At 44.3% G+C, this 24,255-nt stretch overlaps 1 protein-coding gene across 1 annotated transcript in view; it reads right to left on the bottom strand.

The window, feature by feature from the left end:
• Positions 1 to 15,132: 15,132 nt before the first annotated feature.
• The window catches only part of UMPS (uridine monophosphate synthetase), a 50,407-nt gene continuing 41,284 nt past the window's right edge, over positions 15,133 to 24,255 (bottom strand). The window contains exon 6 of the mRNA XM_070466123.1: positions 15,133 to 15,665. Within this exon, the coding sequence (XP_070322224.1) occupies positions 15,496 to 15,665 (170 nt within the window). The 3' untranslated portion in view covers positions 15,133 to 15,495. The remainder of the gene's footprint in view (positions 15,666 to 24,255) is intronic.

The following is a 24,255-nucleotide window of genomic DNA, read 5'->3' as shown; positions in this document are numbered from 1 at the left end:
CGGGGGCTGCTGTCTAGTGGTGGTGCGCAGCTTCTCACTACAGCGGCTTCTCTTGTTGCGGTGCACAGGCTCCAGTAGCTGAAGTGCCAATCTCAGTAGGTGTGACTCGTAGGCTCTAGAGCGTGGGCTTAGGAGCTGTGCACATGGGCTTAGTCCCTCCGCCACTTGTGGAATCTTCCTGGACGGGGGACTGAACCTGCACTGGCAGATGGAGTCATCCGCTGTATCACCAGGGAAGTGCTCCCTGAGCAAATTCTGTGAGGTGAATAAGACTCTTTATGTCATCATTCAGGTGTGCAAAAAACATTATTTTTAAAAAACTCATCACCTCTATTTCAAGTGTCTGTTCAAGTGATGGAAGAAAGCAAAGCAACTAGGTAAAGAGGGACAGTGTCTTGTTAAACACAGTCGTTCCAGGGTCTCCCGAGCCCCACCCTGCAGGCTGAGGGCAGCATCATGACGTTGGAGGCAGGTCCGCAGAGCTGTCTGTGCCCATGATCCCTGCTAAGATGTGACTGCCGTCGTCAGGACCACGTTCCTGCATGGCGGTGGGGAGAGCCTTCAGGTCCACCAGTCCTGTTTCTCAGTTAACTTCCAGGCCCTTTTTAGGGAAATGCGGCTTCTCCCTCACGTTATCTGGAGCCACAGGCCGCCTCAGGCTCTGCCCCAGCCGCACCTGGCATCCAAGGCCACTGCCCTGCTCCGTGCTGGGGTCTCTGGCATCGCTGCTCTCCTGGGCCCCTCCTGGAAAGCGAGGCCCAGAGCTCCTCTGCTGTCTGCGTGTCGATTTCCCTCCCTCCCTCCCCGCCTGGAGTGGGGCGCCTGTACCACAGCTCCCCCAGGATCTGACTGCGCCCACCCCCCACCTTGTATTCCTCTCCCCAGGTCAGAACACTCCTCGCCCCTCCCTTGGTGGGAAGGGGAGAGGCAAACTTTCTTCCAGACCAGTCCTTCTGCCAAGACCTTGAACTTTAAAAGTTAAAAAAATATTCTAATTGTTTTGTTTCTCTTTGTAATTCCATTGTGGCATTATTTTCCTGTGGCACAGAGGCCAAGTGTGGGCTTGGAAGGGCTATGGAGAAATCAGACTGTGGAACAAAAAAAACAAAAATCAAAATCACTCGATAATTTATACAAGGCCGGATTATGAACCTTAAATGCCCTAAGACCTAAAAGAGATATGGCACCTCATGTTCTATAATCTAAAATAAAAGTAGCATTTAATAAGACAACAGTTACTATTAAATAAAGAACCCCAAGTAGTCCTGATTTGCACCTCCCCCCCTTTTAAAAAAATACCAGATTCCTTCAAAAAACATGTTTCGGTATCCTTGCTCCCTGGGCTTCAGCCCATGCCTCAGTCAGGCAATGGTGTGCCCCAGCACTGATGGCGTGTGTCATGTCCATCTGCTAAGGGGCGGAGGAAGCAAATGGCAGAGTCTGTGGGCGACACGCTGATTGATGCTGGTCTCTCTGCTGAAGCAGAGTAGTCACCCCAGAGCCAAGTTAACTGTTTGTTTTGGAGACTCACTGACAGCAGCCGAAGGTGAAGGCTGAAGGCAGGCAGGAAGGCTGAGTCTTGGTGGAATCAAGTTTTTGCCTCCCTGGTGACCAGGGCTAGATGTGGGGGAGCTGCAGCACACTGCTGAATGTGTTAGTCAGCTATTGCTGCACAACAGCCTCCTAGCCCCGAATTCCACGGCATACAAGGATGCGTGTTTACATGCTCACAGGCTTACAGGCCAGGTGAGGCCCCTGTGCATCAGGCCATGGAGGGCTGGTTTGGTCTGTGCTCCGTTTTTATTCTCCTGGGATGTGTGGGCTTCTCAGGGCATGTTCTTCTCGTGGTGGTGGCAGGCATGAAGGGGTGAGCAGAAATACGAGTCTAGGCTCAGAACTGGGACCCTGCCCCCTTCCCCCACATTCCATTGGCCAGAGAAGGTTATACAGCTGAGGCCACCAGTGGGGTGTGGAAATACTCTCCACCTCAAATGGGAGGAACTGATGTGTCATAAGAGAAAGTGTGTGGATTCAGGGAGGAAGGAAGGATGGGGATATCAGTAGAACTGTCCCTTGTTTTGGCACGTACTGTTGAATCTTGGTAGCAGTGAGGCATGCATCTGAGCTGTGACTGATGGAGTTACCGACCAGGGTTGTTTGGCCTCCTTAATCAATAGAAAGTGATCAGAGGCGAGACAAGAGATTCAGGCAAGGCTTTATTGGGGCCTCTGCTGCAGCAGAGGGGAGCAAGAACAAACAAGTGGGGAGCGAGCTTGTTCCTTATATGGGACGAGGGTAGGGGTGTGTCCAGGGGGTTGGGCCAGAGAGCTGCTGTTGTTGCACACTCAGCTGTGTGTGACTTTTTGTGACCCCATGGACTGCAGCACACCAGGCTTCCCTATCCTTCACCATCTCCCGGAATTTACTCAAACTCATGTCCACTGAGTCAGTGATGCCATCCAATCTTCTTATTCTCTGCCACCCCCTTTTCCTCCCACCTTCGATCTTTCCTAGCATCAGAGTCTTTGCCAGTGAGTTGGCTCTTTGCATCAGGTGACCAAAGTATTAGAGCTTTAGCATCAGTCCTTCCAGTGAATATTTAGGGTTAATTTCCTTTAGGATTGACTGGTTTGATCTCTTTGCTGTCCAAGGGACTTTCAAGAGTCTTCTCCAGCACCACATTTCAAAAGCATCAATTCTTTGGTGTTCAGCCTTCTTTATGGTACAACTCTCACACCCACATATGACTACTGGAAAAACCATACCTTTGACTAGATGGACCTTTGTTGGCAAAATGATGTCCCTGCTTTTTAATATGCTGCCTAGGTTTGTTATAGCTTTTCTTCCAAGGAGCAAGCATCTTTTAAGAATATACAGAAAAACTGTACAAAAAAAAAAGATCCTAATGATCCAGATAACCACAGTGGTGTAGTTCACCTAGAGCCAGACATCCTGGAGTGTGAAGTCAAGTGGGCCTTAGGAAGCATTACTATGAACAAAGCTAATGGAGGTGGTAGAATTCTAGCTGAGCTGTTTAAAATCCTAAAAGATGGTGCTGTTAAAGTGCTGCACTCAGTATGCCAGCAAATTTGGTTTTACAGGACTGAAGAAGGTCGATTTTCATTCCAGTTCCAAAAAAGCCCACCCCTTTGTGGTGTTACGTGCAGTAGGGCATGCACAGTGCCCTGCTTTTGACCTCCTGCTTTTGCTCCAGGCTCTTCAAAACTGGAAGTTGATTTTTTGGAGTCTCTTTGTATCTTTTGTCCATAATTTTGCCCCAGCTACACATGTGTGTTGTGCTTAGTCGCTCAGTCATGTCTGACTCTTTGCAATCCCATGGAATGTAGCCCCCCAGGATCCTCTGTCCATGGGGATTCTCCAGGCAAGAATACTGGACTGGGTTGTCATGCCCTCCTCCAGGGGATCTTCCCCACCCAGGGATTGAATCCAGGTTTTCCACATTACAGGCGGATTCTTTATGGTCTGAGCCACCAGGGAAGCCCCATGCATGCAGTTATTTTTAGTCCCATATGGTTTCTTTGTATTTTGTTGCTCAGGGAGAAGTGTGTCCAGGTACAAGCATTGCAGCCCTGCAGCAAAGGGTCCCAGGTCTGTCTCATTCCCACCTGAGAGACTCCACACACTTATTCTTAGGGGCTAAGGAGCTGAAGGTCTCTTCTGAAACTTCTTCCTGCTGGACAGAGGCTCCAGTCCCTAGCCTGCCCTAGAGATGTAGAAGTCCCTCACTTAACTGTTCCAAGAACCTCTAGGGAACTGAATCGTTTTCTTCTGTAATGGACTGAATTCCTTGAGCCATCATGATCCTTACTTCAAACTACTGGAACCTGAAAGATGCAAACTTAACCAAAAGGTTAAACAAGGGCTAAAAAGAACAACAACAATAGCCATTAAAGAGCCTAGAAAGGGAAGGAGCCAGGTGAATTTTGAACTTCTTTAGCTGTTGGCCAGACAAAGTTATTAATAAAATTGTCTGCCAAAATTATGAAGCCATTCTGTCTGAGCATATATTTCCTTAACATTAACTTTCATCTGTCCTGTCCCATTGATCCACATGCAGCAGGAAGTATTAGTTATTGTGCAAACTCTTCTTTGTTCTGCCAGAAGGCAGTCAAGGGCAGGATGATTGTCAAGAACCACATCATCCAAGGAAGCAAGAGAGCTCCCAAATCCCATTAAGGCTTCAACTCGGAGCCAGCCCGTTACATCATTTTACTTATCCATTGTTGGCTCCTGCCTTTTGAATAGGTGTCTCAGGTCTTTCACTGGCTCACAGGTATACTGTTCTTCTCTTGTGATCCAAGGGGTTTCTGGAGGTAAAAACTTTAGTCTGGACAAATGTGCACAGCTGGATATCCCTTGCGGAGAAGGACATGGCAACCCACTTCAGTATTCTTGCCTAGAGAATCCCATGGACGGGGGGGCCTGATGGGCTGCTGTCCATGGGGTCACACAGAGTCAGCCATGACTGAAACGACTTAGCATGCATGCATGCATTGGAGAAGGAAATGGCAACCCACTCCAGTCTTCTTGTCTGGAGAATCCCAGGGATGGAGGAGCCTGGAGGGCCGCCATCTGTGGGGTCACACAGAGTCGGACACAACTGAAGCGACTTAGCAGCAGCAGATATCCCTTGCAGTTTGACAGCAGTGGGGGTGGTTAAAAGTACTTTATAGGGACCCTTACACTTTGGCAATAGCTAATCTTCAGGAGACCCCTCTTTCTAGGTTTAAAGAACTTGGTCCCTGGGTTTATTTGTGCAGAAACTCCTCCTCCTCTGTATTGTAGTGGGAGCTGGAAGTGTCTTATGGGCATAGTCCTGGACTGCCTTCTGAACTTGTCCTAGATTAATAATCTATCTCAGGGCCTGATTCACATCCTCATCGAGTGGGATGGCAGTAGTAAGACAAGGTCTCGGACCACTCCTGGGGGTGACATGGACCCTGAGGAGTGCAACAGGAAGCAAGTTGGTTTGGGGTTCATGAGTTTCTTGGCAGAGGTTTGCTAAGGTTTTCTTTAAAGTATGGTTCATTTTCTCTATTTTCCCTGAGGACTAGAGATGTCAAGAGGTATATGGCTCATAGTCTATCCCTAGGGCTGTTGTGAGCCCCTGTGTGATTTTTGCTATAAGAGAAGACCCGCTATCACTCTGGAGGGACTTTGTAAGTCCAAACTGAGGAATTATTATCTTTTAAAGGGACTTGCCAGGGCTTTCCTGGTGGCTCAGTGGTAAAGAATTCACCTACCAATGCAGGAGACACAGCTTCAATCCCTGATCTGGGAAGGTCCTAGATGACTTGGAGGAACTAAACCTGTGCATGACAACTCTTGAGCCTGTGCTCTGGAGCCACAGCTGCTGAAGCCTGTGTGCCTAGAGCCTGCGCTCCTCAATGAGAAAAGCTGCCACAGTGAGAAGGCCGCCCACCACCACTAGAGAGTAGTCCTTGCTCTCCACACCTAGAGTGAAGTCCATGCAGCAACGGAGACCCAGCACAGCCAAAAATAAATAATTTTTTTTAAAGGGACTTACTGACTTCCATAGCCTTTTCAAGTGAGGTGGGGAGGGAAGGCTTCAAACTATTCTGTGAAAGTATCAACAAACACCAGAAGATATCTATATACTGGTTGTGGGGGCATGTGCATGAAATCTAACTGCCAGTCTTCCTCCAGATATGTCCCTTGGCATTGAATTGCCCTGACTTACAAAGAGCAGATTGGATAGGTCTGTGGGTTATTACAGGCACATAAATCATTGGAAGTGTTACTTGTTTTACTGTTCTTTTAAGCCCCTTCCCTTCCCTTAAGCTTTTTGCATTAAGTCCCATAGTGCGTCCCTCCCATAGTGGCTGGCATCATGTAGCTCTTAGTGAATTTCCATTGTTGAGTTTCAGGGATTAGAAGCTTATCCTTCTCTTTATACCAACCTGTGCTTCTCTTCTCATAACCCCATTTTTGCCATTTTCTTTTTCCTGTGGGAAATACTAGGGAAGGCCAGGGAGTTCAAGGGGACCAATCACTAGAGCTATAACATGTTCAGGTTGACAATTGCAAATTGTCCGTTTTGCAGTTTGATCACCTTTGCTATTCCCTTGGCTCACAAAAGATCCATCCCTCTGGTACATCCCACTGTAGGGTTACAGAAGCTACACTGCTTCTGAAACAGCCAGATCCAAATCTTTGTGTTTCATGGGGAATTTCTAGCAGTTAATGTTCCTCTTTATTTCCAAATGGGAGTATGAATCTGTAACATGGGATACCCATCATTTAGAGTCTGTAAAAATATTTAATTTCTTATCTTTCCCTAATGCAAAGTTCTTGTTAGTGCAATTAGCTCAGCCTTCTGGGCTGATGTCTAGGTTGGCAGGCCCTTGGCTTCTATGACTTCATCTAGGGTAACTATGGCCTACTCTTTGGGTTCCCATTTCTACAAAACTGCACCTGTCATTAAACCATTTGACCTCAGGACTGTCAAGAGGCTCATCTAGGTCAGACCTGCAGGAGGAAGTTTGTTCTAGGGTCTCCATAGAAGTCTCCTCTCTCGACTGCTGGAAGCAGATCTGCCGGGTTAGGATCTTGCACACTTTTAAGGTAATGTTGGGGGTGTCCATCAGGAAGGCCTGATATCTTACTAACCTTCTTCCAGTCAACCAAGCCTTTGACTTACAGCCCAGATTGTACCTGATCAGGGGTTAGCACATCTAAGTGTTGTCCCAGGGTGAGTTGGGAAGCCTCATTAACCAACAGGGTTGTGGCTGCTACTACACACAAGCAGTGTGACCAGCGCAGGGCCACTGAGTCCAATCATTCGAAAAGTAAGGCTCTATCTGGTCCCAGTTTTTGGGTCAGGACTCCAGCACTAGCCCTGTCCGCTTGTGGATGTATTGCTAAAGGGCTTGTGCAGATTTGGAAGCCCCCGAGCTGGTGCTCAACTCAACTCAGTCTTCAGTCTTAGAGGCCCGCTGGTGATCTTTATTCCACCAAAGTTGTTCATTTCTCCTCCTCTTAGAGCCTTGTATGGGTTTTGCTCTAAGGTCATAATGGAATCCAGATAAAACAGCCACCCTTCCCGAGAAAGCCTTGGAGTTGCCTCTTTGCGGTTGGAAATGGTAATACACTAATTGCTGGGTTTTGATCAAAGGCCAGGGCTCATGCCTCTGGGGTCAAAACAAATCCTAAATATTGAACCCCCTGCTGTGAGATCTGAGCCTTGTTTTGAGAGACTTTATATTCCCTTTTATACCAGAAAATTTAGGACCCTAAGAATATTTTGACCTAAATCTTGTTTGGTCTCACTGCTTATCAATAAATCATCAGCAGATTGTAGCAGAGTTCCCTTGCTAATGCATTTCCAGAAAGATGGAAACTGTCTTGAAAACCCTCCGGAGTCACTGTCTAGTATATTGGATAGCCTCCAGGGTGTCAGGGTCCCTCCTTTCAAAGGCAAAAAGGTATTGAGAATCTGGATGCAGGGGAATACAGAAAAATGCATCTTTGAGGATCAAAACACTGGGCGCGCCCTGGCACTTGGATGAGGAGGGTGAATGGATTTCTGGCACCTGTGGGTGAATAGGGATGACTGGCTCATTCACTGCTTATAAGTCTTGCACAAACTGATGCTCCTATTAGACTTGTAAACAGGGAGGATCAAGGTGTTGCAAGGGAATTGGCAGGATGTAATGAGTTTGTGCTTTAGGAATTTGCTGAATGGCCGTTGGACTCCCCTCAGGGCCTCAGGCTTTTAAAGCATATTTTCTGTTCCAGGCGTTTTTTTCCCGAGGCCCTAACCTTATTTTTATTAAGGGAACTTATCTTCCCCTTCCTGGCACCAAAGTATTCCAAACTGCAGGGTCTACTTGTTCTCTGATTTCTTGGGGAATATTTTGATGCCCAATAGGTAGTCATCTGGGGTTACTAATAGATGTGTTCTCAGGTCGGATGTTTTACCTCCTTGGACTTAACCCTGCCCTAAGAATATACTAGTTCCTAACAGATCTCTCCCGAGGAGGGGGACAGGGCATTCTGGCATATACAAAAAGTCATGAGTAATAATAATGGACCCAACTCCTCAGGCAAGGAAGAGGAGATGCAAATCACCCTCCTTTCGGCTGTCTGTCAACTCCTGCCACAGTACAGTCCATGGATGGAGAGGGGGCTGGCTGGTCAAGTCAGAACAGAGCAGGCATGTCAGTGTCTATAGGAAATTCAGTTCTTCTGCCTGCCACATCGAGGGTGACCCGAAGCTCCCCTGGGATAATGAGGATGGATCAAGTGGAATCTGGAGCTGGGCACCACTTGGGCCCCATCAGTTGGTGTTCAAGAATCTCTCATCCAGGGGATTCACAAGGAACTGGGGCCAGTCAAGTTTGCCCCTCAGGCATCCCACAGGAGGGCGCTCAGGCCATTCTCCCTTCCAGCGGCCCCCTTTCTGACAAAGATACACAATGGATTTGGGCCCAGGCAGCTCCTTGGTGGTCTGTCCAGCCTTCTCAGCCCCCTAGGGTGCTCTTGAGGTGGTGGGTGAATCAGAGCAGCCAGAAACTGTGTTTCATTAGCCTCTTATCCTTATCGTCCATTAAGTCTCGGTTGTTACAGACTTTGAAGGCCTCCTCTACCATGGCTGACAATGGGGTTTGAGCCCAGCCTCAAGCTTCTGTAATTTTCTCCAGATACCTGGAGTAGCTCAGTTGTAAAATGCCTGGCCAATAGTGTCCTCCCTTTGGCAGACTCAGGGTCTGTATTGGTGCAAGTCCTGAATGCCTCTTTCACCCAGCTGAGGAAGACTGCTGGGTTTTCACCTTCTTCCTGGGTAACCTCTCAGACCTCATCGTAGTTTATAGGCTTCGCCATGTGCCTTTTCATTCCTTTTGATAGGTAAGTAATGTCTCACTCTAGCCTGGCCTTACACAGTCCTCTAGTCCCAGTGTGAGTCATGTTCTGAGATTGCATCCCCACCTGCCTGATGAGTTGGGTGGTGTGGATTGGTGGCCAGGAAGCCATCTGTTCCCTGGCCTTTGTGAATATACTCTCCTTTTCATCCCTGGTGCAACAATGGGCCAGAATAACCATGATGTCCTGCCAGGTGAGAGAGAATGCCAACCCCAGCCTGACAAGTTCATCCCTAAACTTGTCAGGGTTCTCTGAGAACCTAGCAAACCTGTCCTTACAGATGAACCCAGTTAAGTTTAAAATCTCTTTGGGATGTTCTAGGGGCCACTTGAAGCACCCCAAATTTAACCGGAAATCAAGAGAATTTCAGTTAGATTTAAAAAAAAAACTTCCATACAATGATTTTATTTTTAATTTTTTTTAAAATAGTAATTATTTGGCTGTGCTGGTTCTTTAGTAGCAGCACACGGGATCTTCAATCTTTGTTGGATTGCAGGATCTTTAGCTGCGGCTGACCAGTTTCCTGAACAGAGATTGAAACTGGGTCCCGGTATTGGGAGTGCAGAATCTTAGCCACTGGACCACCAGGGAAGTCCTTTAATTAGAATTTGATATTTGGGAAGTCTGTCAAAATTTTTCAAAAGTTTCAAAACACCTGGTCAGGTAGGAATTAGGTTTCTGTGAAACAATACTTATTCATTGAGCTAAGGTGGGGGGGGGGGGGGGAAACAAAAGTAAATATAGATCACTTAAAGGCACAGGAACTCAAACAATGTTACCAAAAGCAGCATTCCAGGACAACGTTGTTCTCTTATGAGAGAAACCAAATCCAGTCTTGCATCAGCCTACTCATAATAAAATCCATTTACCTAATTAAATTTATTTATTTTTCATTTATTTTTATTAGTTGGAGGCTAATCACTTTACAATACTGCAGTGATCCAACCTTTGAAAATTCTGACCACATACAAAATTCTTTTCTCAATGTTCCTCTTCCTCAAACCCGCAACTTTCTATAGCCATACTTTGTCCCTTATTCTTTCCCCATTCAGAACAGCCAGCTTTAGGACAAAATCACCCTTTTCCCTTTCAACAAAATATATTTGCATTCCTCATACCTTCTTTTCTGAAAACACACATCCTACTTTCCTAAAGCAACCATGAACTGTCCTCTATATTAGCATACATCTCAAGGTGGCACCAGCATTAGTTTCTCTCTCACAGGAAGACAAAGTAAGTAAATTTAGAATAGACCTGCTTAGCAATTAATGTTCCAATATTTTATCTTATTTGAAATGATCTGGATATTCAGTGAATTCCTGTCATTTAACTTAATTTTTAAATTTACCAAAATTTGGACTGTTTTACATGGGTGTTTCCAAGACATAATTATTCCTGTACAGTTTACCAAAACCAATACATGGGACTCTCACCCACGAGTACACCGCTATATAGAAATCTGCTGCTTCAGCACGTTCCCAGCGGACTTCTCTTGGTGGCAGGAAAATAAAGGCGAGAATATTGGGACAGTCGGTCTTCAAGTAGTGACACGATATGAGGTTTAAAGCTCTATCACTCTCAGAAGTCTTTGGTCAGGGAGAGCCGGCTGGACCAAGGTCTACATGGTGTGAGGCCAGCCTCTCCCACCTCCGCTTGTCGCTATCAAGGGAGCCATTACTGCAGACAGAGCAGGTCTCACAGGTGAGGAGCGATGCTGTAGCTGCCGACGTCCACGGTCTCAGAAGCATGGGACAGAGGCGGGAGAGGACAGACAGAAGACACAGAAGAGAGAGATTTCAGGAGAGGGAAAGGGGAAAAGGACAAAGGGGAGGGGGGAAGTGTTGCCTGGATGAGGGCAGGAGGCCAGACTTACCGAACATGGTGACACCGAAAGAAGAGGTTCGGTTGGTCACTGTCACCCACGGAGAAGCTTCGTTTGGTGTTCCCAGAGATGCCCAGATCCTCTCCCCAGAAGGGGACAAGCCCCACGCTGGGCACCACAAAATATGTTACCAGCTAGGGTTCTTGACCTCCTGAATCAATAGAAATTATTCAGAGGCCAGACAAGAAATTCAGGCAAGGCTTTGTTGAGGTCCCTGCTGCAGCAGGGGCAAGTGAGAACAACCAACAGGCTCTCTGGCTGGCTGGCTTCGGGGTGGGGTGGGGTGGGGGGTGAGGGCAGGCGTGTGTCCAGGGGTCGGGCTGGTTTGCCCACCCCTTAGGTGGCATTGTGTGCAGGGGCCAGGTGCAGTTCCCTGCTTTAGCTCCTGACCCACTGCTTTTTTGCTCCAGGCTCTTCCAAAGTGGCAGGTGGCTTTTTTGGTCCCTTTGTATCTTTTGTCCATAATTTGCTCCAACTGCACAGGCGCTCAGCCCCATATGGTTTCTTGGTTTCTTTGTATTTTGTTGCTCGAGGAGAGCTGTGTCTGGGTGCAGATATTGTAGCACTGCAGCAAAGGGTCCCAGGTCCCAGCCCTTTGCAGTGGAAGGAAAGACTAGCTGTGTGTCTCAGGATGGTATGGAAGTACCTTTGAACCTTTAGTAAGTTCCTTAATGACTGGGATGATGTATATCGGGTTCACTCCATGTTCAATAAATTGACTCTTTTCGACCCCATGGACTATACAGTCCATAGAATTATCCAGGCCAGAATACTGGAGTGGGTAGCCTTTCCCTTCTCCAGGGGATCTTCCCAACCCAGGGACTGAACCCAGGTCTCCCACATTACAGGTGGATTCTTAACCAGCTGAGCCACAAGGGAAGCCCAGGTTAAATGATGGAAGAATCTTATATATATAGTATATATCTGCATGTTGACAGAAAAGGGAGGAAAGTTGAATATATCTACTTTACAGAAAGTGTAAGAAAAAATTACCAAACTGAAGGGTAAGGACAGCGATTCTAATTCTTACTCTGCCTGTAACTGGCTCTTCTGTAACCTTGGAGTGGGTAGCCGTTTCTTCTCCATGGGATCTTCCCAAAACAGGGATTGAACCCAGGTCTCCTGCATTGCAGGCGGATTCTTTACCTTCTGAGCCACCAGGGAAGCCGAATCATTTTCCACTGGGCTTCAACTTTATCTGTGAAATGGGGTGATCAAATTAGATGACCTCTAGAGAGCTTTCAAACTCAAGTTTCCTAAGATTCTGGGATATATATAGTCACTGCATCAGAGGCTGACTGGTCCCAATATTGCCGGATTTCTCACCCACCCCCACCAACCTGTGCACTCCCAGCCTCCCCCAAAGAGCCTTTTCATGAATCAGAGCACTGAGGTGCACCATGAATGCTCACAGCAGGCTGCCACAGCTGGATCATGTGGCTGGCCTCAGGATTCCTGGTTGTGATGGGCCTTTCTCAAGCCCAGTTGGATTCCTTCCCTTTGCAAGGGGTTATTCCTCTAGATGCTTATAAAGTTTTCCATCCTTGAAATTCAGTCATATTGCCAGGATGTGCCCAGGTGTATGCCTTTGTCCATAACACCCGCCTGGAACTAGTGGGCCTTTTGCTTCTGCAGACGCAAGTATTTTTTGTAACTGTGGAAAATTTCCTCAATTATAATTATTTTCTGTCCTTCCATTGTCTTTTCCTCTTTATATTCATGAATCTGTTCTCTAAGCCTCTCATCTGCTCCCTCATTATTTCCATTTCTTTGTCCCTTTGTTTTGAATTTTGGTATGTCTTCCACTTGATCTTCCTGCCCACAGATATAGTTCTCAACATTATCATACCATCTTGAAATTTTTCCACCTAATGTTCACATTCAAATCAAAACAGAAATCTTCATTTCAGCATGCCCCCCCCCAGGGCCCCCCAACACACACAGACTGTCATCCTGTTCCTGTTATCCTGCAGTGGGTCTGCTTTCTGTGGCAGCCCCCCTTCCCCAGAAGGCCCAATGCTCACATTCATTCAGAAGCACTTGCTGGGCCTGCTCCAGATGCAGTTACTGCGCTGAGCAGGTGAAATCCCTGTGCTCTTAGAGCTACACCTATCACAGGTGGTTCTCTTTGCTTTCCTTCCCTGGTTGCTGGATTTCCTCAGGTACTTTCTTTCGTCCCCTTGCACCACCCCCACCCCCCACCCCACCGCCAGCACTTGACCCTCATGTAGCAGTAGACCTATCGTTGGTAGGAGGCCCACAGACTCCATCTGTGGACCAGCATTGCAGTGACCAGAGTGGGCTGTCAGAAACCTCAGCTCCTCCCAAACAAAGGCCATCCAGTTGGTGCTCTGACGTACACACATACACAAGCATGCATCCTAGTCCTGAGCCTCCCCCCACGGGGGGACAATGCCCCATACCTGTCCTCTCAGGATCCTGACAGACTGCTGGTGCTTCTGGGCCTTGCCTACATGGACCTAGCAGCATTAGGTTCAGAAGTAGGTGAGTGGGAGCCTCATGTCCTCGGGCTGCTGTCCTCACCCTCTGGTGCCCATCTTCCAGAGACTGATGACGGTCCACATCAGCGTGGGTGAGAGGAAGCTGGGTCTGAGCCCCAGGCCTGTGTTGCTCACAAGCTGGTTGTGAACAGTGTCTGTATGCCTGTAGCTCTAAACTGAGGAGAGGACCGGGGTTCTAAGGCTCCTGCATCTCTACACATCCACTGCCCGGTGCTGTACTAAACACCTGGAGTGTAGGAAAAGGCCAGTGCTCATACCCTCCACTCCCATTACTCTTAGATGTTGTTCTGGGCGCCCTGTGAGGACTGTTACCACAGTCTTCACCACTGTCAAGTGTTTTCAATACTCCTTGACCACAAAAGGGCTGAACTATCAAAAATGCCTCTAAAATACTTCTAGGCTGAATAGCCCCCTCATAGGTCCTGGACAGCCAAATTCTTTGTCTTATCTTAGTCAATTTGTGCCTCAAAGTTTTATGATTCCAGAATGTCTGTGCTGGGCTTAGTCTTGAGAAACATCAAAATCACCTGAAGTACCTGTTACAAATGCAGATTTCCAAGCCCCACCTCCTGTCTGCTGAAACAATCTCTGATGGTGGGGCCCAGGTGGTTCTTTGATGCTCCTGAATTCCCTTCATCACCCCTGAGAAGGGGCCTGAGTGAACTCTGGTACCAGAACTGCTTATGGCAGGAGTGGGTTTCTCAGCAGGAGGTGGAGACCCCAAGACCATCTTATTGCAGAATAAAAATGTGACAAACCAGGGCAGTGATGCTCTAAGTGTGGTCCCTGCACCAGCATTAGCATTGCCTGAGAACTTGTTAGAAATGCAAACTTCCATGTCCTGTCCTAGAACTATCCAGAGTCAGAAACACTGGAGCTGGGCCAGCATCTGTCTGAATGAGATTCTACATGATTCTGATGCATGCTGAAGTGCAAGAATCTCAGCACATTACTGTAAAGGCCTCTCAGCCTTGAGGTCACCAAGACTTTGAACACAATTCCTAACCTTTAGCTCCTCCAGAGTAGCCCTGAGGTCACACCTCTTCCATTTGCTTCCAACCTTATTCTGTGATCATTTCCCTTTCCCAGAGGGGACTTCTCTATAGCTGCAGCACTGGGACCCAAAGCTGAACTGGACTTTAGGGCAGAGGCGATTAAGTATAGACTCTTAAGATAAACCTTAAATGTGTAATGGGGCCATTTCAAAATGATCATCTGAGCCCACATCCTTCACTCCCCTCTAAGATGCTTCCTGAACAGACCAATTTCTTTGGAGGACAGGGATCATCCAGAAACTGAGAATTTCTAGGAAAAAATGAAGTTGTGGCCAGAATAAGAGGGCTGCCTAACTGCCACATGTGTGAAGAAAGGTGGACGTGCCCAGCCCTACCACCATGGTATCACAAGGTAGTTGTCACTACAACTTCAACTCTTGCTGGGCTCCTTTCTGTCTGTTTCTGAATCTGAAGGCTGACATCCCTCTCTAGCAATGCCCTTTGGGACAATCATGTGGGATCCTCTGACAAACTTCCAAGTGAAACCTCAGACCTCTTGACACTTGTCTTTTTAAATAAATGAAAGAGCAGCTGTTCCATTTGTAATAGAGAAATAGAGAAGCCCTCTCTCCATGTTGAAATGAAAGCCAGATACTGGCTTCAGGGGCTCATCTCCTGCTTCCCCAGCAGGTCCTCTCCAGTGAGTGAGCAGCAGCAGGGCTGGGAGCTAGCACCATTTAGACACCTGGACTATTACTTTTAGGCAGAATGGCTAATATTTAAGTATTATTAGGGTACCACATTAGACACAGAATAAAGGACACAGAAATGGTGTACTAGTTTTAGGCTCTTCATGACCTAAAATTTGTCTTACAGCAGTTAAAAGAATCAAAAGGTCTGATCTGGAGAGGGCAAGGGGCACAGTCCTCAAATGTGACATTCTAACAGAATAGGGTTTGATTGCCTAACCAACATCAGTCTCAGTAAAAGAAATCTTGAACTGATTATAGTGACAGTGCAGTGAGCATAAGTCATTAAATATTTTCTGCAGATTGTGGTTAACTCCAGTTCCACACAGGATCCATGGAAAAATCCAAGCAGGATTAAAGGCTGCTTATTGTTTCAAGCCAGTAGCATCTCAGGAGTCCATGTATCTGTCTTCAGGGCCATCCCAAAAGCATATCCAAGAGGCTCAAACAGCAAGTCTACTCAAGTAAGCTTCCCAAGCAGCTTTTCTGTACATCTCGGCTGCTTCCAGATGATTAGCTGATGCTATTATGCCCCGGCCCACAATGATGATATCGGAGCCTCGTTTGCCGATGACTTCTTGTGGGCTGTGGTACTGCTGGCCGAGATTATCACCTACAAACACACAGAAGTCTGTTTAATACAGAAAATGGAAAAAAACCGTCACCTTTCTGAGAAGTATCTAACCTGATTTAAATAAGAATATGCTCTTGTTCACCATGCCCCTTCTACACAGCAACTGAATAAAGGCAGGTGAAGAGACTCTTCAACTGGTCAGAGACCTCCACAGTGGAAACAGGCTCACCAATTCCTTTTTGATGTCTAATTTTAGAGCATTTACACTTTAACAGTGTCAAAAAAAAATTATTTTGCCCCAAAAGGTTCAATAGTAAATATAATGCAACAAAAATTGCCTCACAATTGAAGACTATTTAGTATACATTTTAGAATCACTGTGCCACGCTGTTGGGAAAGTCCTCATAAGGCATCTGGCCTGACCACAACCATGTGCGTGAAGCTTTCCCTGCAACTCTACCAAATGCTTAGATTATGTACAGATCCTAATTCTTAATTCTGGCTTTTTTTTTAAGAATTTTTTTTTTACTGAAGTGTAACTGACACAGGACATTAGTTTCAGGTGTACATCATGATTCAGTATTTGGATACATTATACATTATGAATGTATACATTATATACATTATGAATGTATTTGAACACTCAGTATTTGGATACATCATCACAGTAAGTCTAGTTAACATCTGGTACCTTACATAACCACAGAATTTTTTTTTTCTTGTGATAAGAACTTTTAAGATTTACAACTTTCACCTTAGCAACATTCAAATAGCAACAAATCTGGCATGCTGTACATTACATCCTCATGACTTACTCTGTAACTTCAAGTCTCTACCCTTTGACTCCCTTCATCCATCCCACCCTACAACTCTGGGAGCAACCAATCTGTTTTGTCTATGAGCTTGTTCCTTTAGTTTTTAGCTGACATACATAAGTGATCATATAGTATTTGTTTTTCTCTGACTTATTTCACTTAGCATAGTCCCTCAAGGGTATCCATCCATATTGTCACAAATCATAAGGTTTCATTTTTTTAAATAGCTGAGTCATATTCCATTGTGTGTATATACTACATCTGCTCATCTGCTCACCCATCAATGGGCACTTAGTCTGTTTCCATATCTTGGCTGTGGTAAATATTGCTGTGAACATGGGGGTGCAGATATTTCTTTGAGTTAGTGTTTTTGTTTTCTTTGGATAAATACCCAGAAGTGGAGCTACTGGATCATATGGTAGTTCTATTTTTAATTTTTTGAGGAACCTCCATACTGTTTTCCATAGGAGCTGCATCAATTTACATCCTCATATATAGTGCACAAGAGTTCCCTTTTCTCCACATCCTCACCAACACTTGTTATTTCTTGTGATAGTGGGCATCCTTGTTTCGTTTCTGATCATAGAGAAAAAGCTTTGATAGTAGTCATTCTAAAAAGTGGAAGGTGGTATCTCATTGTGGTTGTGTTTTGTATTTTCCTGATGATTAATGATGCTGAGTATCTTTTCATGCATTTTGGGGCCATTTGTATTCTTTTTGAAAACTGTCCAGATCCTTTGCCAATTTAAAACATATTTACTTTTTATTTTATTTGGCTGTGCTGGGTCTTGGTTGGGGCATGTGAGATCTAGTTCCCTGACCAGGGATCAAACCTGGGCCCCCTGCTTTGGGAGCATGCAGTCTTGGCCACTGGACCACCAGGGAAGTCCCCTTTGCCAATTTTTTAATCTGCTTGTTCTGTTGTTCTTATTGAGCTGTATGAGTTCTTTATATTTGTACACTAACCCCTTATCAGACATGATTTGGAAATATGTTCTATCATTCAATAAGTGAAAGTGTTAGTTGCTCAGTTGTATCCAACTCTTTGTGACCCCAAGGACTATAGCCTGCCAGGCTCCTCTGTCCATGGGATTCTCCAGGCAAGAATACGGAGTGGATTGCCATTTCCTTCCCCAGAGGATCTTCCCAACCCAGGGATCAAGCCCAGGTCCCTTGCACTGCAGGCAGACTCTTTTACCGTGTGACCCACCAGGGAAACAAGCATTCAGTAAACTGCCTTTTTGCTGGTTTCCTTTGCTGTGCGGAAGCTTTTAAGTTTGAAGAAATCCGACTGGTTCATTTCTGCTTTTGTGTTTTGGAGTCTGATTTTTTAAAAATCATTGAGAAGAGTGATGTAGCAATGATTACCACATATGTTTTATTCTAGTAACTTTATGATTTTAGATTTTACATTCATGGCTTTAATCCATTTTGAATTAAGCTTTGTTTATGGTATAAGATAGTGGTCCAGTTTCATTCTTTTGCATGTGGCTAACCAGTTTTCCCAACACCACTTTACTGGAGAGGCTGTCCTATCCCCATCGTATATTCTTGGCTCTTTTCAAAAATTAATTGACCATATATGTGTGGGTTAATTTCTGGGCTATTTTGTTCCACTGATCTAGGTGTCTGTTTTTATGTTTTGTAATATAACTTGAAATCAGGGAGTATGATGCCTCCAGTTTTATTATTCTTTCTCCAGACAGCTCTGGCTATTTGATGCCTTTTGTGATTCCAAAGAAATTTTAGGACTCTGTTCTATTTCTATGAAAAGTGCTATTGGACTGTTAATAGGGATTACACTGAATCTATAGTTTGCTTTGGTAATTCAGACATCTTTACAAGACTCTTCTAGTATATGAGCATGAAATACCTTTCCATTTCTTTGTGTATGCTCACTGTTATTAAAAAATGATTTGTCTTATGGTTTTTAGTGTACAGATCTTTCACCTCCTTGGTTAAATTTACTTGTATTTTTTCTGATGCAGTTGTAAATGGGATTGTTTTCTTAATTTCTGATTGTTAATGTATAAAAATGCAACAGATTTTTGATCTTGTATCCTGTAACCTAACTGAATTTGTGTATTAGTTCTAACAGTTTTTTTGAGTCTGTAGGGTTTCCTATATATAGTAATATGTCTTCTACAAATAGTGACAATTTTACTACTTCCATTACAATTCGGATACTTTTTGTTACACTTTTTCTTGACTGATTTCTCTGGCTAGGATCTCCAAAATTAACTTGAATAAAAGCGGCAAAAGTTGGCATTGCTGTTGTGTTTTTTATTTTAGAGGAAAACTTTTCACCTTTTTTGGTATGATGTTGGCTGTGGTCTTAATTATGTTGAGGTAAGTTCTCTCTGTAGCCACTATGTTAAGAGTCCTTCTCATAAATGGATGTTGAATTTTGTCAAATATTTTTCTGCATCTATTGAGTCTCTATTCTTCCTTCTGTTGTTTTCTTCCACTTGCATGTGAGTTTCTTTAGTGGCATGCTTAGATTCCTTTCTCTTCATCTTCTGCTTATCTGCTATAGGATTGTGCTTTCCATGTGGTTTATATATTCTATTTTCAGTCAATAACTTAAGTTTGACTGCATTCTAAATCTATACATGTTCATTCCCTCCACAAAGTTTTATGTTTTTGATGCCACATTTTACATTTTTTGTCTTATATGTTCTTTAATTAATTCTATAGTCGTAATTATTTTCACTACTTTTGCCTCAACCTTTTAAGTGGTTGATTCACTGCTGCTGCATCACTTCAGTTGTGTCCAACTCTGTGCAACCCCATAGATGGCAGCCCACCAGGCTCCCGTGTCCCTGGGATTCTCCAGGCAGAAACACTGGAGTGGGTTGCCATTTCCTTCTCCAATGCGTGAAAGTGAAATTGCTCAGTCGTGTTTGGTTCTTAGCGACCCCATGGACTGCAGCCTACCAGGCTCCTCTGTCCATGGGATTTTCCAGGCAAGAGTACTGGAGTGGGGTACCATTGCCTTCTCCGGGTTGACTATATATTTGCTTTTTCAGTGAAACTTATTCTTTCCTAAGTTTTCTTGTACTAATTAGCACCCTTTCTTTTCAGCCTAAAGAAGTCCTTTTAACATTGCTTGTAAAGCCAGTGTAGCAATGCTTGAACTCATTTAGACTTGTTAATCTGTAAAACTCTTCAATTCTGAATAACTCTGCTGGGTAGAGTTCTTTCTTACAAGTCTTTTTTTCTTCACACTTCCGCTATATTATGCCACTGCTTTCTGATCTGCAAAGTTTCTGCTGAAAAATCTGCTGATAGTCTCATGGCGGGGGGGCGGGGTGTCACTTGTATATAAGAAGTTTTTCTCTTGCTGCTTATAAGATTCTCTCCTTATCTTTTAGCTTTTGGTGTTTTTAATTATAACATGTCTTGATGTGGTTCTCTTTGGGCTCATCTCATCTGGAACACTCTGGGCTTTCTGCATCTGGATGTCCATTTCCTTCCCTCGAATAGGGAAGTTTTCAGCCATTATTTCATCAAGTAAGTTTCTAGCCTTTTCTCTATCTTTTCTTCTTGGGACTCCTATAATGAGAATGTCAGTCTGCTTGATTCATCCCATAAGTCTTTTAAGCTATCTTTACTTTTTTCTTTTTTTGGTTTCTGTCCTAATTGGGTAAGTTCCACTGCGTTTCCCTCAAGTTCCTTTGCTTCACCGAGTCTACTACTGAACCACTCTAATGTATTTTTCAATTATGTTATTGTATTCCTCAGCTCTGTGACTAGTATTTTCCACCTCTCTTGAGGTTGAGTTTGGGGAGCATCTTTATGACCATTACTTTGAACTCATTATTAGGTAAATTACTTATCTCCATTTTCATTAAGGTTTTTTCCCCTGAGGCTTTTATCTTGTTCTTTCATTTGGAACACATGTCTGTTTCTTCATTCAGCTTTTCTCTGGATTGGTTTCTATGCATTAGATAAAACAACTGTCTCTCCCAGTCTTGAAGGAATAGCCTCATGTATGAGATGAACCTTGGCATTCAACCCTACCTTAGCTCCTGGCTGTTTCTCAAATCTTCTGATTGTCAAAGCAGCCTATTATATTTGTAATAGCGCCCAGTAACTGAGGATGTGCCAAGACATCAGTGTCCCAGAGAGAAGGGGGTTTCAGTTAAACACCTAGATACATTCTCTGATTGCCATGGCTAGGACTTTCAAATCTATGTTGAATAAAAGTGGCAAGAGTAGACATCCTTGTCTTGTTCCTTATCTTAGAGGAAATGATTTCAGCTTTTCACCACTGTGATTTTGTCATATATGGCCTTTAATATGTGGAAGTAGGTTCCCTCTATGCCCAGTTTCTAGAGTCTTTATCATAAATGGGTGTTGAATTTTGTCAAAAGCTTTTTCCGCATCTATTGAGATGATCATATGGTTTTTATTCTCAATTGGTTGATGTGTTACATTGATCTGTGGATTGATTTGTGGATACTGAAAAACCCTTGCATCCCTCGAATAAATCCCACTTGATTGTGGTATATGATCCTTTTAATGTATGGTTGGGTTCAGTTTGCTAGTATTTTGTTAAAGATTTTTGTGCCTATATTCATTGGGATACTGGCCTTATTTTTTTGTGGTATCTTTGTCTGATTTTGGTATCAGGGTGATTGGCAGCCTCACAAAATGAATTTGGGAGTTTCCTTCCTCTGCAGTTTTTTGGAATAGTTTCAGGACAGGTAACTTTTTCTAAATTTGATAGAACTCAACTATGCAGCCAAGCCATCTGATCATGGATTTTTGTTGGGAGTTTTTTTTACTCAGCTTTAATTTTAGTACTTGTGATTGGTCTTTCATACTTTCTCTTTCTTACTTGTTCAGTCCTGGGAGCTTGTACCTTTCTAAAAATTTGTCCATTTCTTTTAGAGCGTCCATTTCATTGGCATATAATTGCTTGTAGTAGTCTCTCATGATCCTTTGAATTTCTGTGGTGTCTGCAGTAACTTCTATTTTCTTTCGTATCCATTCAAGCAATCTGTGTTTTCTGGTTGGAGCATTTAATCCATTTACACTTACACTTTAATTATTGATATGTATGTTCACACTGCCATTTTGTTAATTGCTTTGGATTTGTTTTTGTTCGCAGGCCTTCTTTTGTGATTTGATGACTATCTTTAGTGTTGTGTTTAGATTCCTTTTTCTTTTGTGTGTGTTTATCTACTGTAGATTTTTGGTTTGCCATTAACATGAGGTTTTATATAGCTCTCTCTCTCTCTACACACACACACACACACACACACACACACACATACACACAAATTGTTTTAAGCTGTTGGCCTCAATTTCAAATGCATTTCTAATATCTTACATTTGTACTCTTTTCATGATTTCTGGTTTTGATATCAGATTTGTATATGGATGATTTCCTATCTTTATGTGTGCCTTTATTGGTGAGTTTTACCACTCATAATTTTCTTGTTTCTAGTTGAGGCCTTTTCTTTTCCATCTAGAGAAGTTCCTTTAGCATTTGTTGTAAAGCTGTTTTGATGGTGCTGAATACTGTAAAGCTTTTGATTTCTCTAATGTGAATAAGTGCCTTTCTATGTATTCTTGCCTGTAGGTTTTTAATCTTGCATCATTTTAAATGTATCATGCCACTCCCTTCTGGCCTGCAGAATTTCTGCTGAAAAGTCAGCTGATAACCTTATGGGGATTCCCTTTTATGCTATTTGTTGCTTTTAATATTTTCTCTTTCTCTTTAGTTTGATTAATGTCTCTCAGTGGGTTTCTCCTTGGGTTTATCCTGTATGGGGCTGTCTGGGCTTCCTGGACTTGAGTATCTCCTTTCCCATTTTGGGAAAGTTTTTGGACATTCTCTCTTAAAATGTTTTCTCAGGTCCTTTCTTCCTCTGGGACCACTATAATGTGAATGTTGGTGCATTTAATGTTGTGCCAGAGGTCTCCGTCTTCGTATCTCTTCATTTTTCTTTCTTCTCTTCTACAGCAATGATTTCCACTAATTTGTTTTTCAGTTTGTTCATTTGTTCTACTGCCTCATTTATCTGCTACTGATTTCTATGTATTTTTCATCTGTTTGTTCTTCAAAGCTTCTTTTTCTTTTTGGCTATACTATGCATCTTAATTCCCCAACCAGGGATCGAACCCATGACCCCTGCACTGGAAGCACACAATCTATATTACTGGACCACCAGGGAAGTCTCCTAGTTCTTTATTAAACATATCTTGTATCAGTTTGTGCCTCCATTCTTTTTGAGGTATTGGCTCATCTTTACTTTGATATCATTTCTCTGAATTCTTTTTGAAGTAGACTGCCTATCTTCACTTCACTTAGTTGTTCCTAGGTATTGTTCCTTCGTCTGGAATGTATTTCTTAGCCGTCTGATTTTGTCTGATTTTCTGTGTTTGTGGTCTGTTTTCTTCAGACTGCAGGACTGTAGTTCTTGTTTCTGGTGTCCATACTGTGGTTGGGTGAGGTTGCTCCAGGGGTTGCGCAGTTTTCTCGTGGGAGGGATGGGTGCCTGCCCACTGGTGGGTGGAGCTATCTCAAGAAGTATGTTTACAGGTAGCTGTGGAGTCAGGAGGACTTTAAGCAGCTTGTTTGCTGATGGATGAGTCTCTACCCTACAGGTTGTTTGGCCTGAGGCATCCCAGCACTGGAGCCTACAGGCTGTTGTTGGGGCCAGGCCTTGCCAAAATGGTGACCTCTGGGAGAGCTCACATTTCCTGGAAACTCAGCCACTAGTTAACTTGCCCCCACAGTGAGCCACAGCCAACCTGCACCTTCTCCCAGGGACCCTCCAAGATCCACACATAGGTCTGTCCCAGGCTCTTATGGAGTCATTGCTTTCCTCTGGGTCCAAGTGCACGTAAAACCTTGTGTGTGCCCCCCAAGAGTGGAGTTTCTGTTTCCCCAGTCTTATGGAGCTGCTGCATTCAAGCCCACTGACCCCTGGAAGTTCAGAGTCGAAACCACTGGACCACCAGGGAAGTCCTCCAGCTCTTTACTAAACATTTCTTGTATCAGTTTGTGCCCCCATTCATAGCCAAATGCTTTGGGGGCTCCTTGTCTAGCATCAGGAAAAGGAGGCTGGGGAGCCTCATGTGGGGCTCAGAACTCACTCCTATGGGAAAACCTCTGCAATATAATTATTTTTCAATCTGTGGGTCACCCACCTGGCAGGTATGAGATTTAACTATAAGGTATAAGTGCCCCTCCTACAGTCTATTTGTGGCTCCTTCTTTATCTTCGGGTGTAGAATATCTTTTTTGGTAGGTTCAAGTCTTTTTGTTGTTGATGGCTGTTCAGCAGTTAGTTGTGATTCTGGTGTTTTCGTTGAGAGGTGAGCTCAAGTCCTTCTACTTTACCACTTTGTCTCCACCCCTGACAAAATCTTTTGAAGTTTGCAGATACATAATCCTGCGGGGACTGCAAGCATTAAGTCCTGCTGGCCCCAGATAAGTTCTCCATTAAGTGATAACAGCTGCGATGAGGCACAAGGAGAGCGTCCACCAGATTTTGCTCTCCTGAAAACACCCTCTTTAACACAAAGACTGAGCTCCTGGGTCTGCTGCCTCTTGCTGTGCCCTGGAGGTGGTGGCTATTTAAGAACTCACTCTCAAAAAATAAAATAAAATTAAAAAAAACTAAAGAACTCACTCTCTGTTGGTGAGAGTTCAGTGAAATCTGCAAGGGTAACCCTCACTGGTCACAAGAGCCAGCCCATGCAAATGTGTCCCTCAGTGGAAGCTGTAAAAACCAGGGTCCCAATCAGGGGTGTAGTTCCTTTTTGGGAGATAACAGTGAGCTGGAATGTGGCAGAGAG

The sequence above is a fragment of the Odocoileus virginianus genome, chromosome 4 (assembly GCF_023699985.2).
Source record: "Odocoileus virginianus isolate 20LAN1187 ecotype Illinois chromosome 4, Ovbor_1.2, whole genome shotgun sequence".
Classification (NCBI taxonomy): domain Eukaryota; kingdom Metazoa; phylum Chordata; class Mammalia; order Artiodactyla; family Cervidae; genus Odocoileus; species Odocoileus virginianus.
The sequence above is the reverse complement of the archived record's forward strand: the minus strand, read 5'-3'. Positions and strand labels throughout refer to the sequence as shown.